The 18,733-nt window shown below is 47.6% G+C and overlaps 1 protein-coding gene across 4 annotated transcripts in view; it reads right to left on the bottom strand.

Moving 5' to 3' along the window:
* Positions 1-18,733, bottom strand: part of UXS1 (UDP-glucuronate decarboxylase 1) — a 74,552-nt gene that overhangs the window by 32,224 nt on the left and 23,595 nt on the right. For 2 of the 4 annotated variants that reach the window (XM_067704015.1, XM_067704016.1), the window contains exons 5-6: positions 12,763-12,823; positions 419-599 (exon numbers count right to left, since the gene is read on the bottom strand). In XM_067704015.1, coding sequence (XP_067560116.1) covers positions 419-599; positions 12,763-12,823 — 242 coding nt within the window. The remainder of the gene's footprint in view (positions 1-418; positions 600-12,762; positions 12,824-18,733) is intronic. The other 2 variants (XM_067704018.1, XM_067704017.1) reach the window with 1 other exon arrangement.

The raw sequence follows: 18,733 nt of genomic DNA, 5'->3' as shown, positions 1-18,733 counted from the left end.
CCAAACCTGATTCCTTTAGGGTGGCAGAGTTACCGGAGGGCTCTGAACTCTGACACGGAGCGTTTCGGTATGAGCCCAGCATCCTCCATCAGCCAGCTGCCTGGAGGCTAGAAGTGACTCCCCCCAGCCGGCAGGCATCAGACTGTGAGGCCACCGGGACCGGGGGGCCCTGATCGAGCCCCCCCAACAGCCCTAGAGGCTCGAATGCGGGGCTGCCACGTGACAGCGAATCCAGACTCCCCCGTCCTGGCTGTTCTCCATCACAGGGGCCAGGGCGCCTGGGACGTGGTGAGACCATTTCCAAAACAAGACAGGGCCTCCGCATGGCCGAGGCAGCCGGCGTCCCGGGGCCGCTGCCCCGTCGAGCCTGCCCACCTGCCCGCCTGGCACCAACCGGCACGGGGCGGCCCTCGCTCACCTTCGATGTACAGAGGCTCCACCACGTCGTGGTTGATGAGCTCGAAGTTCTCGTGGCCGATCCAGTGCTCCACGTTTCTCTTCCTGCCCGTGAAGAAGTTGTCCACCACGGTCACCTCGTGCCCGTCCATCATGAGCTTGTCTGTGAGGTGGGAACCCACGAAGCCCGCGCCTCCGGTGACCTGCGTGCGGACAGCAGGGGAGGGTGCGGTGAGCACCCGTGCGAGCGAGGGGTCCCGGTGCGGCCTCCACTGAACACAGGAGGGGGCGGGAAGGGGGACCGGGAAGGTTTCAAAGCGCATCTCTTCTCACTCCAGAGCAGGGAGTCGAACCTTCCGGAACTTCTAAGCAGCCTGCAAATCTAAACTGCCGCCACTAGACAACACAGGAGAATAGTAGTCACGAGTTTCAAAATCTGACGTTATTAAAAGGTCCCTGTTTCACAGTGCATCATGGGATACTGAGCATCACCTACGTGGCTCTAATACTTTTAGAATCACTTTCTAAACAAATGATCAGCAACATGCATCTATCAGTGAACTACCAAAAACAAAGGATGTGATACCGAAGCTGGACTCAAAAACCTCATGAAGGGGAGGGAGGGAGACGCAAGAGGGAAGAGATAGAGGGATATATGTATAGCTGATTCACTTTGTTATAAAGCAGAAACTAACACACCATTGTAAAGCAATTATACTCCAATAAAGATGTTAAAAACTAAAAAGAAATTTTTTAAAAACTAAAATAAAATGGGGAAATGATGAGTAAAACAGAAAAAAAAACCTCCTGAAGAACTAGTATCTTCCAAATTGTTTATAAGAACAAATTAAGCCACAGACACTGTGTGCAGACCAAGGCCCTGAATGATTAAGTTCCACTCTTTGGTTTCCTAGTGTCGGCAACCCAGCCAAACAGAAGTAAGGCAGCTCGGGGGCGGGGGGGGGGGCGGCCCACGAGGGGAAGATCACCACTCACGTGCTTCTAAAACTTAAACCCACCAAATGTGTAAAGGCAGTTATGACTGGAAAAAATTTAAACTAATAAAAAGACTTTATTCAAATTAAATAGTGTCAGTGGAGGGGTCTAGATAAAGCATATTTTGTTTTTGGAGGATAGGAGCGAAAAGAAGAAACCCAGAAGACAGACGTGGGATGGGAAACCACATTCTCTGCCTTTCCTGCTCTCCCCTCCCCTCTGCCTTCTGCTCCTTCAAAATTCACATTCACGTCACCCTCCTGTTCCAAACAGAAAGAATTAACAGTAGAGAAAACACCCACTCCTTTTAACTTAAAGAAAAAGCACCTTAACATCTAGGTCTATGGTTTTAAAACATTTAATCTGCCATAAAGTCCTCTGTTCACATAAAATCTGACATGTAATTCCCACGTTTATTGCAGGCAGGAGCAGAGCAGCCTGGGGGAGAAAAGGCAGATTGGGGGAGGGGGTGGGTAAGACCAGCCCAAGAAGAGTCATCCGTCCACCACCGCCGAGAGATGTGTGAGCTCGGATGGAAACACAAACACTCAGAACATGCATGGCTGAGAAGCCCTGATGCCCGACGGTTTCCTATCAGCTGCGTCCATTCTTTATCGGGGCCTCATTTGCTAAACCCCTCTGCTTTAGGGATGCGAACTGACATCTGGGGGGGTGGAGTTTGGGGCCAAGATCCCCAGATCACCAGAATGACGCAATCAGCCCAGTCGTCCTAATTTCATATTCTCTCCGCCACCTGTCGACTCGTCTGGTGTGTGTTTTATCTTAGCGCTCTTACGCTTTACCTGTACACCTGAAGGATGATTTGAAAAAATAATTTTCTGGAAAAATAACTGGATTTCCAATCTGGCTCACCACTGGTGATTACCTCACGGGGCAAGATTGCATTTTATCTCACCTTTGTTTTATTGCGTTTTCCCAGTTTTTAAATCAGAAAAATTACATCTTTTTTTTCCTTACAAATTTTATTTTGTATGTCTCAAATTGTGGACGTTATATGAATATTTCTGCAAAAAAAATACATCTTTTCAGAAGAAATTTAACCCCTCTTAATGTAGCTCTATTATCTATATGCAAACGTTTCCTAAAATAAGATGTTCTGTAGCTTGCTAACTTTATCTCTGCACCTAAAATAACTGGTGAGGCCTGGAGCCAGCAGAAATGCAGGGCATTAAATCATACACGATGGCTGCCAACACTTCACTAGTCTCTGGTGACAAAATTGCTGGAAGCACCTTAGCCTTTCTTAAAATAGATTAAAAAAATTTTTTTTCTTGAATAATTCCTTTCTATCTAAAATACTTAAGATTTATGTAACCTAGCTGGGTGGTTATAAAATGTTTCTCGGGCTTCCCTGGTGGCGCAGTGGTTAAGAACCTGCCTGCCTATGCAGGGGACACGGGTTCGAGCCCTGGTCTGGGAAGATCCCACATGCCGCAGAGCAACTGAGCCCGTGCACCACAACTACTGAGCCTGCGCTCTAGAGCCCGCGAGCCACAACTACTGAGCCCACGTGCCACAACTACTGAAGCCTGCGCGCCTAGAGCCCAAGCTCCGCAACAAGAGAAGCCACCGCAATGAGAAGCCCGCGCACCGCAATGAACAGTTGCCCCCGCTCGCCGCAACTAGACAAAGCCTGCACACAGCAATGAAGACCCAACGCAGCCAAAAATGAAAAGATAAGCAAATAAATTTTAAAAAATTAAAAAAATAAAACCAAAATAAAATAAAATGTTTCTCCTAATCAATTTCACCCCTTTAGGAAAGCATTTCAAAAAGAAACAAAACGGGCAGAAGCTTAGCACTCAGGCAGCCTCCTCAGGAAAATAACCGCTGAACGCAGGCCTTTGAGTAACAGGGAGCGGACGGTGGGAAGAGAACAGACCAGGCCGCGCACAGCTTTGCTTGGCTCTGCAGTCCGTGACCTCTGCCCCGTGTGCTGCTTGTTCTTGTCGGGGCCAACAGGCAGCTGGCGGGTCCAGCTCAGGGCAGCACACAATCTCATGCCGCCCCGTCCATCAGCAAAAAAAAAAAGAAAAAAGGATGTCTTTCAGAACAAAACTCTTCTCTGTGCGAAGGCGTCAACAATTACTGAAGAGGCTTTAAGTTGCAGCAACCATATGCCAGCCTTGGGCCCCAAATGACTCGGGATGTGACTTAACCTATGAGGCGGCAGATGAGTCAGACACTGGGCTCGTGGACTGTGGTTATGCGTGAAGCGAAAAGAATTCGACAGTGCCCAGCATCACAGGAAAACCATCTCACGTGGAAATGACAAGAACTCTAGCAAGGCCGTGCAGGGTTTGTACATCTGCGCACAGCTTCAGATTTTCTGATCACTCTGACGTGTGGCCGCAGGGAGATTAGGAAAATCAGCTTTTCTTTTCACTGATGTATTTCTCAATTCATGCCTAAATACTTACACATTTTTGATGTGATGGAAATCACCCAAAAGATGGGTGTACAACTGGCTTTAGCGTCTACTCAGGGTGAGGTTTAGTAGCCACCCCAAAAGGCAAGAGACTTCCTGTAACTTCTAGAAGAAAAGGGAGATTTTGGGGGGGAAACAGTTTAACAGATTCACAAGTGTTATTCTGGTGTTTGGGACGCACGATCCTACACTGGACATGATGGCCAAGAACAGACACCTCTGGGTCCTAACCACTGATACGCCAAGGTCACAGATATACCAGGAGCGCCACAGACCTGGTGAAACGGGACAACCACAACAGGAGAAAATTAATTCAAAAGCCAATATTTAAGTGTCTGGATTTTGTCCTAAGGGCATACAGCAGATACGGAAACATGTATCCATGAAAATCTGCCAAAATTTAATAAGAACCGTGAGAGTCTGGACACGGGAGCCCCGGCTCACTCTGTCCTTCCACCCTCCACCCAGTGCAGAGCCGGTGAGAGTGTCAGGTGTGGCCAAAAATAGGGGCTCCCAGTGAAAGACGTAGCATCTCCCTAGGAAGGGCAGGGCCCCCGCATTCCACATTTCTCGTCCCCTTCGGCCTGGACTCCTGACCCCCGAGCCTGCTGGTCGAGCGCTCCCTTCCCCCAACCAGCTCCCACCCCCGACTCAGAGCAGAAGCTCCGCCCCAGGCATGGAAGTCTGTAACTGATGAGGCGCTACTGATCTCCCTAAAGGAACTGACTTTACTTGGAAGAGACAGTGGGGAAATTCAAGCATAAGGGAGATCAGGGTGGCAAGCAGTCAGGAGGAGGCTGGCAGCTCTATGATAACAGCTGGTTTAGAAGACAGAACCGGGGAGAGACCCAAGAGCCTTCCCGGGTCAGAACAAACCTCCAAGACTGGGCTCAAATCTCCCTCTGCAAAGGGGCCAGAATTTAATTAGGTAAAAGGGAGGAGCAATTTATAATGCAAAGCCCTGACGAAGGACAGATCACCCCACCGGCCAGTTATCAGAGCCTACCACACAAGGCCGACAGCTCAACAGAGCGAGCGGGGAAGGAGACCGTGACAAGGGCCCTGCTGGAGCCACTGCCCTCCAGGTGACCGTGTCCACTCCCGAGGCTGCAGCCTCTGAGCAGCGGCCACCAGGCCTTCGCACTCCAGGGGAAACAGACGTCACCAAAGTAGACCAGCCAGGCCACCGAACAAATAAATAAGCAAACCAAAATAAAACAGGCCTCGGGGAAGGGGGCAGTCAGGATCCAGAGCTGCTGCAATGAACTACCCAGAATGTCTAGTTTTCTACCAAAAATGTCGAGACGTGCAAAGCAACAGTTGCATGTGACTCACGCACAGGAAAGCAACCCGGCAACAAAACTGCCTGCGGGACCCAGGTGACGGATTCGACAGTCTCCGAAGCAGCCACCACAAATACACTCAAAGAGCTGGAGGAAACCAGACTAAGGAAGGAAGAGACAAAAAGAGAAGTTAGAAGACAGATGGGAATTCTACGCTGACAAGCACAGAAACCAAAAAGAAACGTGGGCCAGAGAGATTCGACAATCTTCTGGATCTGGAGAAGCACAAATCGGCCAACTTGACGCTGGACCAAAGGGGCTCATGCTCCGTGAAGAACAGAGAGAAAGGGCTTCCCTGGTGGCACAGTGGTTGAGAGTCCGCCTGCCAATGCAGGGGACACGGGTTTGAGCCCTGGTCCGGGAAGATCCCACATGCTGTGGAGCAACTAAGCCCGTGAGCCACAACTACTGAGCCTGTGCGCCTAGAGCCTGCGAGCCACAACGAAGAGAAGCCACCACAGTGAGAAGCCCACACACTGCAATGAAGAGCAGCCCCCGCTCGCCACAGCTAGAGAAAGCCCGCATGCAGCAACGAAGACCCAACGCAGCCAAAACTAAATAAATAATTAAAAAAAAAAAAAAAAACAGAAAATGAGGAGAGTGAATAGAGCCTCTGGCAAACATGAGACGCCAATAACCACCCCAACATGTAACGGGAAAAAGGAAGAAAGAGGAACAGAGAAATGCTCAAGGAAATAATGGCTGAAACTCCCCAAGCTGACGAAACACAGTAACCTACACTTCAAGAAGCTCCACTAACTCCACGTAGGAAAATGTAAACACAGGTAGACGCACGCAGACACGTCACACTAAAAATGATGAAAACCAGAGACAAAGATGAAATCTGAAAGCAGGTGCACTGGGTTGGACACTGTCCTGCAAAATGTATGTCCTTCTGGGAACCTCAGAACGTGACCTCATTGGGAAGCGGGGCTACTGCAGGTGTAATTAGTTCAGGTGAGGTCAGAGTGGATCAGGGTGGACCGTGAGTCCAGCGTGAGACATGGGGAGAGGAGCGCTTGGTGATGGAGGCAAAGGCTGGGGTGATGCCCCCCAAGGCAGGGCTTCAGGGACTACTGGCCGCAACAGAGTGCAGAGAAAGGCTGGGAACGACTCCAGACAGAGCACAGCCCTGCCGACAACTTGGATTTACACTTCCAGCGTCCAGAGCTGGGAGCTCCTGTTGTTCTGAGCTACGGGGTTGGTGGAATTATTACAGCAGCCGCAGGAAACTGAACAACAGGAGAAGAGAATGACCCCTGAAGCGCAGGGAACCCCAGTGTGACTCACAGCTGACGTTTCATAACAAATGATGGAGAAGGCAGTAGAGAGACACTACAGTCGAGAATCTTACAGACACCAAAGGTAACTTAGAGAGATAAAAAACAGAGAGGTAAGAAGTGAGAGAATTCATTGCTATCAGACCTGCCATACAAGAAATACTGAAGTCTTCAGGCACAAGGCAGACGATACTGGGGGGTGGGGGGAGAATAAAGTAATTGAGTAACTATAAAAGGCAATATCATTGCATTTTTCCCCTTTTCCTCTTAACTGCTTTAAATTTAAAGACCAAACTACTTAGCACAACAATGTGGACACATTTAAAGCCAAAGAACTATACACTTAACAATGATTAATAAATTTTATGTTATATACATTTTACCACAGCAAAGAAGAAAAAGCCACTTGAACAAAATAATATATATAATTATATTATCTATCCTTTTAAAATACAGAAATATATTTGGCAACAATAGTGCAAAGAAGGTAGGTGAGAGCTAAGTTGTTTGCAGTAAGGAAATGACACCAAAGTTAACTCAAACCCACAGGAACAAATGAAGGTTGATAAAAACGTTATAAAAAGGTTAATGTAACAAATTCCATAAATATATCCTTTCTCTGCTTTATTCACTCAGCTTATTTAAAAGATAAACTTGTATAAAGTAATAATCGTAACAGTGTGTTGGGTTTGTAACATGGATAGAAGTAATACACAGAACTAATGTGGGGGGCATTTCTACACCTCACGGGACCACAGTATAAACCTGGAGCAGAGTCATGAGTTAGGGCGTATGTGGTGAGCACTAGAGCAACCAGGAACAAAACAAATTTTTGGAATACAGTTTAAAAAAAACTAAAGGAATTCGAATGTTATACAAGAGAAGATTTACTTAATGCAAAAGAAAACAGTAATGGAGAACAGAGGAACAAAGATGTGAGGCAAACAGAAAACAAAATGAAGTGGCAGAAATAAAAATTAACTGTCGAAAATAACATTAAATGTGAATGGATTAAACAATTACTCAAAAGGCAGAACACTAGAAAAAATAAGATCCAACCACACACTGTCTAACGAGGACACTGTCGACTCGAAGATATAACGTGCTGAATGTGAAAATATAAAACACAGCATAGAAACAACAATAAGAAAGACGGAGTGGCTACAATGCTATCAGACAAAATAAACTTTAAAACAAAAAATGTTCACAGATAAAGAGGGGGCATTTTATAAGGATAAAAGGGTCGATCCATCAGGTGGATATAACAGTTACAAACATTTACGCACCTATAACAGAGACCCAAAATACATGAGGTGAAGTTGAAAGAATCAGAGGGGGAAACAGAATTCAACAACAAAAACTGCAAACATCAACACCTCATCCTCGATACTGGACAGAGCTATGCAGCAGATTAACAAGGGAATAAAACACTTGGAAAGCACGATAAGCCACCTGGACCGAACAGATACCTATGGAGCACTCCACTCAGCAGCAGCATGGGACACAGTCCTTTTAGGAGCACATGAAGTATTCTCCAGGAGAGACGATACCCTAGGCCATAAAACAAGCCTCAACCAATTTAAAAGGATCCAGATCGCACAAGGTATGTTCTCTGATACAAGGGAATGAAGTTAGGTATCAGTAACAGAGACATCTGAGAAATTCACAAGTATGTGGGAATTAAATGACACACTCCCAAGTAACTAATGGATCAAAGAATAAATTAGAAAGGAAATTAGAAAAGACTTTGAAATGAATGACAATGAAGAAACAGCATTCCCAAAACTTAGGACATGCAGCTAAAGCAGTGAAATTCCTAGAAAGATACAAACTACCAAAAGTAACTCAAGAAGAAACAGAAAACTGCATAGGTTTGTAACAAGACATTGAATTAAGCCTAAGTGCAGATGGCTTCTCTGGTGAACTTCACCAAACATTTAAAGAAGACTTACAGTTGACCTTCAAACAACTCAGGGGTCAGGGGTGCCAAACAACCACATGGTGGGAAATCCAAGATAACTTTACAGTCAGTCCTCCACATCTGTGGTTCCACATCTGCAGATTCAACCAACCACAGATCGTGTAGTATGGACTGCAGTGTGTCTTTTTTAAATAAATTTATGTATTTATTTATTTATTTTTCTTGGTTGCACTGGGTCTTCGTCACTGTGTGTTGGCTTTCTCTAGTTGTGGCGAGCAGGGGCTACTCTTCATTGCGGTGCACAGGCTTCTCATTGGGTGGCTTCTCTTGTTGTGGAGCACAGGCTCCAGGTGTGTGGGCTTCAGCAGCTGTGGCACGCGGGCTCAGCAGTTGTGTCTTGTGGCCTCTAGAGTGCAGGCTCAGTAGTTGTGGTGCACGGGCTTAGTTGCTCCATGGCATGTGGGATCTTCCCAGACCAGGGCTCGAATCCGTGTCCCCTGCATTGGCAGGTGGACTCTTAACCACTGCACCACAAGGGAAGTCCCTGTAGTGTATCTTTACTGAAAAAAATCCACATATAAGTGCACTGGCACTGTTCAAACCCAGTTGTTCAAGGGTCAACTGTAATGCCAGATCTTCAAAGTCTTCCCAAAGAGTAGAAGAGGAAAAAACACTGCCCCACTTATCTTACGAGGCCATTATTACTCTGATACACAAACCAGAAGAAGACCTCATAAGAAAGGTAAATTCTAGACCAATATCTCTTATAAACATAGGCGTAAAAATCCTCAACAAAATATTAGCAAATCAAATCCAGCAATATACAAAAAAGGATTATACACGGTAATCAGCTAGGATTTCTCACAGGTATGCAAGGTTGGTTGCAAAATGAACAAACTAGGAAGAGAAGGGAACTTCCTCAACCTGATAAAAGGCATCTCTGAAAACCCACAGCTAACACGGCCCTTGATGGTGAAAGGCTGAAACCTTTCCCGAGATCAGGAACAAGACAAGGACGTCTGCTCCTCCCACTTTTCTTCAACACTGTATCAGAGGTTCCAGCCAAGACAATTAGGCAAGAAGGCGAAATACAAAGCATCCACATTGCAAAGGCAAAGCCTAAACCACCTATAATTACAGATAACATGACCTGCATGAAAATCCTACGGAATCCACTTAAAACTATTAGAACTGACCAACAAGTTGAGCAAGGTTGCAGGACATTAAGACAAAAATCAATTGTGGGGCTTCCCTGGTGGCGCAGTGGTTGAGAGTCCGCCTGCCGATGCAGGGGACGCGGGTTCGTGCCCCAGTCCGGGAAGATCCCACATGCCGCGGAGCGGCTGGGCCCGTGAGCCATGGCCGCGGGGCCTGCGCGTCCGGAGCCTGTGCTCCGCAACGGGAGAGGCCACAGCAGGGAGAGGCCCACGTACTGCAAAAAAAAAAAAAAAAAAAAAAAAAAAAAAAAATCGTGTTTCTAATTACCAAGAGAATATGCAATATAAAAATGAAACTGGCAAAACTCGATTTATACTAGCATCAAAAAGGATAAGACACTTTAGAATAAATTTAACAAAGAAAGTACAAAATTTGCATTCTGAAAACCACAAAAAAAAAAAGTTAAAAAACTACTGAAGACCTAAATAAATGGAAAGACACTCCATGTTCAAGAACCAGAAGACAATACTGTTAAGATGGCAATACTGCCCAAACTGACCTCAGATTCCATGTGTCTCTGTAAGAACCTCAGCTGGCTTCTTTGGAGAAACTGACGGGCTGGTCTTAACATTCACAAGGAACTGTAATGGGTCCAGAACAGTCAAAATGATCTTGAAGAACCAAGGTGGAGGACCCACAATTCCCAGTTTCAAAACTTACTGCAAAGCTACAGTAATCAAGGCAGTGTGGTCCTGGCACAAGGATAGGCATATAGATCGACAGACAGAACTGAGAGTCCAGAAATAAACATTCACACTTATGGTCAGTTCATTTTTGACAAGGGTGGCAAGACAATTCAACAGGCCACGATTAGTCTTGTCAGCCAACAGTGCTGGACCACTAGGCAGCCACATGCAAAAGGACGGGAGACCCTTATCCAAATCCACGTATAAAAATGAACACAAAATGGATCAGAGACCTAAATGTAAGATACTAGAGCTGTAAAAGTCTTAGAAAAGAACATGGCAAATCTTTGTGACCTTGGATTAGGCTATGACTTCTTCCTCTTTTTTTTTTAAATAAGTTTATTTATTTTGGGCTGTTTTGGGTCTTCATTGCTGCCTGCGGGCTTTCTCTAGTTGTGGCGAGTGGGGGCTACTCTTTGTTGCGGTGCATGGGCTTCTCGTTGCGGTGGCTTCTCTTGTTGCAGAGCACGGGCTCTAGGTGCGTGGGCTTCAGGAGCGGTGGCACGCAGGCTCAGTAGTTATGGCTCACGGCCTCTAGAGCACAGGCTCAGTAGTTGTGGTGCACGGGCTTCTCGTTGCGGTGGCTTATCTTGTTGCGGAGCACGGGCCCTAGGTGCGCGGGCTTCAGTAGCTGTGGCGCACAGGCTTAGTTGCTCCGTGGCATGTGGGTTCTTCCCAGACCAGGGCTCGAATCCATGTCCCCTGCATCGGCAAGTGGATTCTTAACCACTGCACCACCAGGGAAGACCCTAGGCTATGACTTCTTAAATGTGACACCAAAGCACAAGGAACAAAAGAAAAAATAAGCTTCATTGATATTTAAACCTTCAAAGAATACCATCAAGAAAGCAAAAAGACAACCCACAGAACGGGGAAAAAATACTTGCAAATCAAGTATCTGATAAGAAACTTAGATCTGGGATAAAGAACTCGATAATGAAAAGAAAAAGAACCCAATTTTAAAACGGGCTAAGTGTCTGAGTAGACATTTCTCTATGGAAGATACAGAAATGGCCAATAAACCCATGAAAAGATCCTCAACATCGTCAGCCATCAGGAAACTCAAATCAGAACCACAACGAGAGCGCACTTCACACCTACGAGCAGGGCTACGCACAAAGACCTATCGTGACAAGTGTTGACAAGGACGTAGAGAAATCGGACTCCTCATACACTGCTGCGTCATGGGATGTGAAACGGTGCAGCCGATGTGGGAAACAGTCTGGCAGTCCCTCCGAAGTTTAAAGAGCTGCCACATGGCTCAGAGGATAAATGGATAAATAAAGTGTGTCCTATCCATACAACGGAATATTATCGGTAATGAAAAGATGTGAAGTACAGATAAGTGCTGCAACAGGAATAAATCTTACAAACATGCTAGCTGGTCACAAAAGGCCAAACAGTGCATTACTGCACCTGTATGAACACCCAGAATTGGCTCATGTCCACAGTCAATTCCTGGTTGCCGAGGGGTGGAGGGGCTGCGGAAATGGGGAGTGACTGCTCACAGGCTCAGGGCTTCTTTGGGGACGAAACGTTCTGAAATCGATGATGGTTGCACAACCCTGTGAATGTACTAAAAACGACTGAGTCGTACACTTTAGGGGGTGAGTTGCACAGTACATGAACTATATCTCAACAAAGCTGGCACTCCTACAAAATGCAAAGGTGCCGATCTCTTTGGACACACTCTGCTGCACAGCCCGCACGTGGGGTTCTTTCACCGGTGAATTTGTATTCGCATTTAACAAGCAGACACTAGCCGAGGAAGCCCCCAGTGTATTTATATTTATCAAGGTGGTGTGTGAACCAGCAAAGGGTTTAAAAACCACTGCTCCGGGAAGTCTCACATTTCCTCAGAAAGTTACACACAGGGTCACCATACGACCTGGTAATTCCTCTCCTAGGTGTACACATACCCAAAAGGAGAGGAAACCTATGTCCACAGAACCTTGTACCCACCGGTTATGTTCACAACAGCATTATTCACAATAACCTCAAAGGAGAAACAACCAACCCCAAACGCCCAGCAACTGATAACTGGATAACCGAAGTGTGGTGCCACCACGCGATGGAACATTATTCAGCTCTAAAAAGGAATGAGGTCGATTTGTCTACAGCACAGACGAACCTTGGAAACGTTGAAGTTTAAGAGAAAGAGCACACATTGTATCATCTGAAATGCCCCAAACAGGCAAATCCAGAGACGGAAAGTCGTTCTCGTGGTTGCCAGGAGCTGGGGGGCAGGGGGGTGGGATGGGAAATGACTGCTGATGGCGACGGGGTTTCTTTGGGTGATAAAATGTTCTGGCATTAGGATGTGGAGCTGGTGCAGGACTTTGGGAACAAACCATAAACCACCGTATACGCTGAGCTGTATACACTGTACCGGTGACTTATGCGCTGTGAATCACACTTCCATTTAAAAAGCAAATTCCTCGATTACAAATATGAATCAGATGTGTAAACTTACCAAAATTCTTTTACGGTCCTTTTCTGATAAAAATTTTACAGGCGGGTATTTCTGGGTGAAGCTGTATAACATAAAGAGATTATAAAAGAAAGAGTCAAACATCTCATGTGAGTATTTTCTCTACTTGCCACCAAAACAAATGCCGGATTTGAGAACTGTTACTATCTGCTCCCCTCTCTTCTCCGAAAGGGGGCTGCGGCAACCAAGCAAGCACTGGTTAACCCTGAGCTCACGATCAACCTGCTCCTTGTTGACAATCACACAGGCGTGACATGCGATGCTACCCCTGGACAGGGAAAACGTCAGGGAGTACCAGCCACCGGCAGCCAGGGCTGAACACAAAACACGGGAGGGGTGGCGTTCTCGAGATGCCGTGCCCCGGCCTGGGAGGAAGAAATCGGCTGTGTGGGGTCACAGACCCAGCCCTGCCGACTGTACCCCCAGGAGGAAGAGAAGGTGTTAGGTGAGACTCTTCCCCTCTTTGAGCGGTTTCACAATTCCAGCCTCCCCTACCCAGCTGGGGGTCCTGGACAAAGCGACTGGGCATCAGCCCTTTCTGCCCACCATGGTCCGTCTGAACCTGTCTGGGGTCTCACCTTATCTTTCAATGCCTCTTGCCCCCATCAAGGTGCCACCAGTCCCCAACCCACACGGATGTTCCAGGACTGGGGCAACATAAAAGACATATAAAGTTTCAAAAGAGAGTTGATAAATATAGACTTGAAATATCCACTCTTAAAGTGATTCGGTCAGAAACAAAAGGGCTTTTTAAAAACTGTGGAGAAAGCAGCTCTGGAGTTATTATTTTAACTGCAGATGTGCTGGGCGGGGGCCCTGTCTCCATCCGCTCCACACCCGCAGCCAGGACGTGGAACGCATCTCCTCAGGGGCTGAGCTGAACGGCGCAGGACAGGTGCTCAGACACAAGACCTTGAAGCAGGTGCTTCTCGTCTCCTGAAGGAGTGAAGCTCGCTGACAACAGAGCTGGGCGGGTTGGCAGTGCACGTGATCCCCCTGTAGGAGCTTCCAGACTCTCAAAAGGTCAAGTTCGCCATGCAGACGCCAAACACAGGCAGGCAGCTGGGAGACGCCCAGGGGATGGTGAGAATGCCAGCCTTCCCATGTCAGTTCTGTGACCCCGTCCACACCCCTGGGCAAGACCCCCAGGAGCTCTGGGCACCTCGGGTTTCCTGCTCCCTCGAGCCAGAGGGCTGCCCGCAAGCTGTCCTGGGACCCAGCCACCACAGCAAGCGCTTGATGAAGCGGGGCCGGGGAGGATGACAAAGCAAGCCCCAGCACTGGCCGGGGCAGCCCTCCCACCTGCCCGGTACCCCGTTCTCCGAGGGCCCGACACCCCTGCTCCAGCCTCAGTCTGAGCTCCCAGCAACCACGGGCCCAGCTGACTCAGCTCCATCCCACCCTCCCCGCGCTGCCCACCAGCCCGCTTCTCCTCCAGGCCGTCCTGACGCCTCCCTTCCCTCACCCACCCACGGAGGGTTCATCCCCTCCAGGCTGAAGGCTTTTAGAGAGAGTCACGGGGAGGGGGGGGCCAGGGCTGCACCCTGGGAATGAAGTGGGCGGAGGGAACACAGGACAAGACTTGTGCATCCAGGAAGAGGTGGCCAATTTGTCCACTGAAACCGATTTTCATCCAAGTGGTGAGCTTGGAACAGTGCCTGCATGAAAGCTTAACATGAAACCAGATATGCTATTTACACTAGGCAGGAAGAGCAAACTGTTTTCTTATAGGAAATATCCTTAAAAGAAATAAAACTGAAGCAGACAGAGCCGCCTGACACAGTCACTGGTGCAGGATGACTAAGAAAACCGCTCTAAACAGTGTGTGCTAAGAAGCCCTTGATCTAAGAAACGCAACGCTGGCTGCTTTCGTGCCCCGTTTTTCTCCGACATGTAACAACCAAGTTTCAGATTCCACGTGGGTGATCATGTTACTGAACGTTTAAAAAACAATCCCACGGCCCTCGTTCCTCGCTTTGAGGACTCAGGGCACAAAGCTCTAGGCGGGAGCCAGGGTCCTCCTGGGTGTGCACCACCCCGGGTGGTGACAGCCGGGTGACCGAGCTGGCCGTGCGAGGGGGTGGTGGCTCAGCCCCGAGCCCCAAGCTGGGTGAACAGGGCAAGGGCGAGGTGTGGGCTTCTCTAAGGCCAGGGCCCCTTTAAAATCCTACCCAGGTGTCGCTCACCCACGTATTCGTGTGTTAGGCACCTTTTCTGGAGCACCTGTTCCAGGCCACGCCCTGCGCTGGGGACACAGCAGCCATGGGGCAGGGTCGGGAGGCCGCCCACCTGAAGCCTGCATTTCTGAGTGAGAAGCAGCAGGAAGGCAGAACGAAGCGTGAATTCAGTAACGGACCTTTCCTTACCCCCCAGATGGAGCCTACAGTCACTAGTTATCCCATTCCACACTCTAACCTTCCTCTTTGTTAGGAGAGCCTAGGTACTTTTACTTAGAATTTTAATTAGCATTATTACCTGCTATCTATTCAAAGAATGTTTAAAGATGTGGAGATGGAATGAAACAGCATGCAATCCAACTATTAGGAACTGGAGCGTGAGGTCAGGAGGACCAAAAGACCAGAGAGTCACAACACTGTCAATCCACTGTACGTCAATTAAAAAGAAAGAAAGAAAGAAAAGAAATCAAACTTGCCTGTACATTAGAATGACTTGGGGAGATGTGCCAACTCCCAAAGCCCAGTCTGCATGCTAGGCCAATGAGAGCATCATTGCAGGGAGTGGGGCCCAGGTGTCAGTACTCTCTAAAAACAAAACAAAACACGGCAGAGTCCACGACCCAGGCTGCTCGCACGGCACTGACCCCTGTGCCTCCCTGTGTAAATTGGTGCTGACCTGTCAACTGTGTCCTTATTTCTTGGCGCCCCTCTGCCCCCAAGTGACGATCATGTATTTCCTCCCAGTGACATTCTTATGCTGCCGGGGTCAGGATGGCTGTGTGAACATTCCTATCACACACAGTCAGGAGGAACGAAACTAGACCGAGCTCCTCCAACTTCCACAAGGTCACGTCCGCACCCGACCTTCTGACTCGCCCAGTAACCAGGGCCCAGCTGTCACCTGACTGGCTCGCCCACTGGAGGGACAGAACCCTTTCAGGCTGAGTCACGGCAAAGCAGCCCCGCGGGGCGGGCACTCACCCTCGGTGCCCAGCTTACTGGGAACTCTCACGGTTTCACAGGAATGAGTTACCGGAAAACTATTTCAGATTACAGTCATACGTGTGCGTCTCTTCCCGAGTTAAAAGGAACAACAACATCACAGAAGTATCAAAGGGAGTTTGTATAATTCTCATAATTCAAGAGATCCTGCGTGTAAAGCCACTGCCTTAGAAGAGTTACCTAAATGATTCACGTTCTTTTCGTAAGAAAGTTAATGCTATTCTCTAAAGAAAATAATCACTGGTGGGCAGATTTTTTCTTTCTTTTTCAGCCAAGGTAAAACTTGTGGTGGGTTACTTCTTACTGTAAACTATTTATTTTTTAAACAGCTTCAATTAACAGTCCTCAAATTACAGCAGTCCTATCGAAGGCAGGATTTCTGGTTCCCATCCAATGAAATGTTACAGGCAGTGTCATTTCAGCTCCGGATAGTGGCAAGAAAGATAAAAGCACAAATAACAGCCTTCTATTAGTGATGGAATCAGTTAAAAAAACAAGTAACAACGTTTGCTCCAGGTAAGAGTTAAAATTGATAGCTTGGTGACTGCATATAACCATCAGCTGAGGGCAAGAAGAGAGTGAACGAACACATTTAGTCTGATGAATTTCCTCCATCCTCCTTTCTCCTTGATCATTTAATGAAAACACCGAGATCAAAAAATATTGCTCTCCATTTCTACCTTCTTATTCTAGACTTGATAACAGGCTCACATAAGGCTAAGCACATCGTCCAAACACATCCCAGGGGGAAAAAATATATACAAACTTTAATGAATGAATGTCTTCCTTTTTCTTTTTTAAAGCTCTTAAGACCCAACTGTTACTCCAGACACTTGGGAGTTTTCTCCACTCTCTCAAGGGAGAGGTCCCCGTGTCCGAGGCCAAGACACAGATGGAGCCCAGACAGAGCATGAGCAGGACCCAGGACCTTCCTCTGGAAACCGATTCACGTAAGAGTGTCCACGACCTAATACCATTCTTCCCTGCCAGCCACTTTGCCTGGACTCAGTTTTGGAAGCTTCCCGATGTATTGGCAGTATGGGGACAAAAGCAAACAAATGACTGAATGGGACGAATTACAGGCTCCCCGTCCCTAACGTCCCATGGTGCTTCCAAGTGGCCCTGGGTTCCAGGCCCAACAAATGGCATTCCTACTTCGGAATCCTCTGAGATGGTCAGCAGGTGCTAGAAACCATCTGACCGCCTGCTGGAGCCAAAAGAGGGCAGGCGCGGCCTCAAACTGTGTGCCGCGAGTTTGCAGGAACTGAGAAATCTGCAGGGCTTGGGAAAGGAAGGTTTCAACACCCCTAGATCCTTCCTTCTACCAACATTCAGACTATTTGGGAATTTTACTGGCGGGGGGACCAATGACACTGATGCGGACATGTGTCTGCATCGTCACAGGTTGCAGAAATCAAACTGACAGAGGGCCTTAGAGGAAAGGCTTTCCCACAGGATCTGGGGTCGGGCTTCAGGAAGACTCCTGAAAAAAATCAATTAACTTTGTGTCTCCACACAACTAGGGCACCTACCAGGCACCGCTGGGGGACCACGGACACCTAAGGGGCGGGAGGAATCCCCAGCGACTGGCTTGCGGGATCTCAGTTCCCAGGCCAGAAGCTGGGCCCAAGCTCCTGGGGTGGGAGCTCCGAGTCCAAACCACTGGACTAACACAGAACCTCAGACCCCAGGGAACATCAATCAGAGCAAGGCCTGCCAGAGGATCTCATCTCAGCACCAAGACCCAGCTCTATCCAACTGCCTGCAAACTCCAGTGCTGGACACCTCAGGCCAAACAACCAGTAAGACAGGAATACAGTCCCACCCATCAAAAAAAAAAAAAGAAAAAATGAAATGACAAAAAAATACGTCACAGACGAAGGAGCAAGGTAAAAACCTACAAGACCAAATGAATGAAGACAAAATAGGCAGCCTACCTGAAAAAGAATTCAGAGTAATGATAGTAAAGATGATCCAGAATCTCAGAAACAGAAGGAGGAAAATACAAGAAACATTTTACAAGGATCTAGAAGAACTAAAGAGCAAACAAACAGTGATGGACAACACAATACCTGAAATTAAAAATACTCTAGGGCTTCCCTGGTGGCGCAGTGGTTGAGAGTCTGCCTGCCGATGCAGGGGACGGGGGTTCACACCCCAATCTGGGAGGATCCCACATGCCATGGAGCAGCTGGGCCCGTGAGCCATGGCCACTGAGCCTGCGCGTCCAGAGCCTGTGCTCCACAGCGGGAGGGGCCACAACAGTGAGAGGCCCGTGTACCGGGAGAAAAAAAAATACTCTAGAAGAAATCAATAGCAGAATAACTGAGGCAGAAGAACGGATAAGTGAGCTGGAAGATAAAATAGTGGAAATAACTACCGTAGAGCAGAATAAAGACAAAAGAATGAAAAGAATTCAGGACAGTCTCAGAGACCTCTAGGACAATATTAAACGCACCAACATCCGAATTACAGGGGTCCCAGAAGAAGAAGAGAAAAGGAAAGGGTCTGAGAAAATATCTGAAGAGATTATAGTTGAAAACTTCCCTAACATGGGAAAGGAAATAGTCAATCAAGTACAGGAAGCGCAGAGAGTCCCACACAGGATAAACCCAAAGAGAAACACGCCAAGACACATATTAATCAAACTATCAACAGTTAAACACAAAGAAAAAATATTAAAAGCAGCAAGGGAAAAGCAACAAATAACATACAAGGGAATCTCCATAAGGTTAACAGCTGATCTTTCAGCAGAAACTCTGCAAGCCAAAAGG

This window comes from Pseudorca crassidens, chromosome 14 (assembly GCF_039906515.1).
Source record: "Pseudorca crassidens isolate mPseCra1 chromosome 14, mPseCra1.hap1, whole genome shotgun sequence".
Lineage (NCBI taxonomy): Eukaryota > Metazoa > Chordata > Mammalia > Artiodactyla > Delphinidae > Pseudorca > Pseudorca crassidens.
Note: the sequence above shows the minus strand (reverse complement) of the source record. Positions and strands in the feature narration are given on the sequence as shown.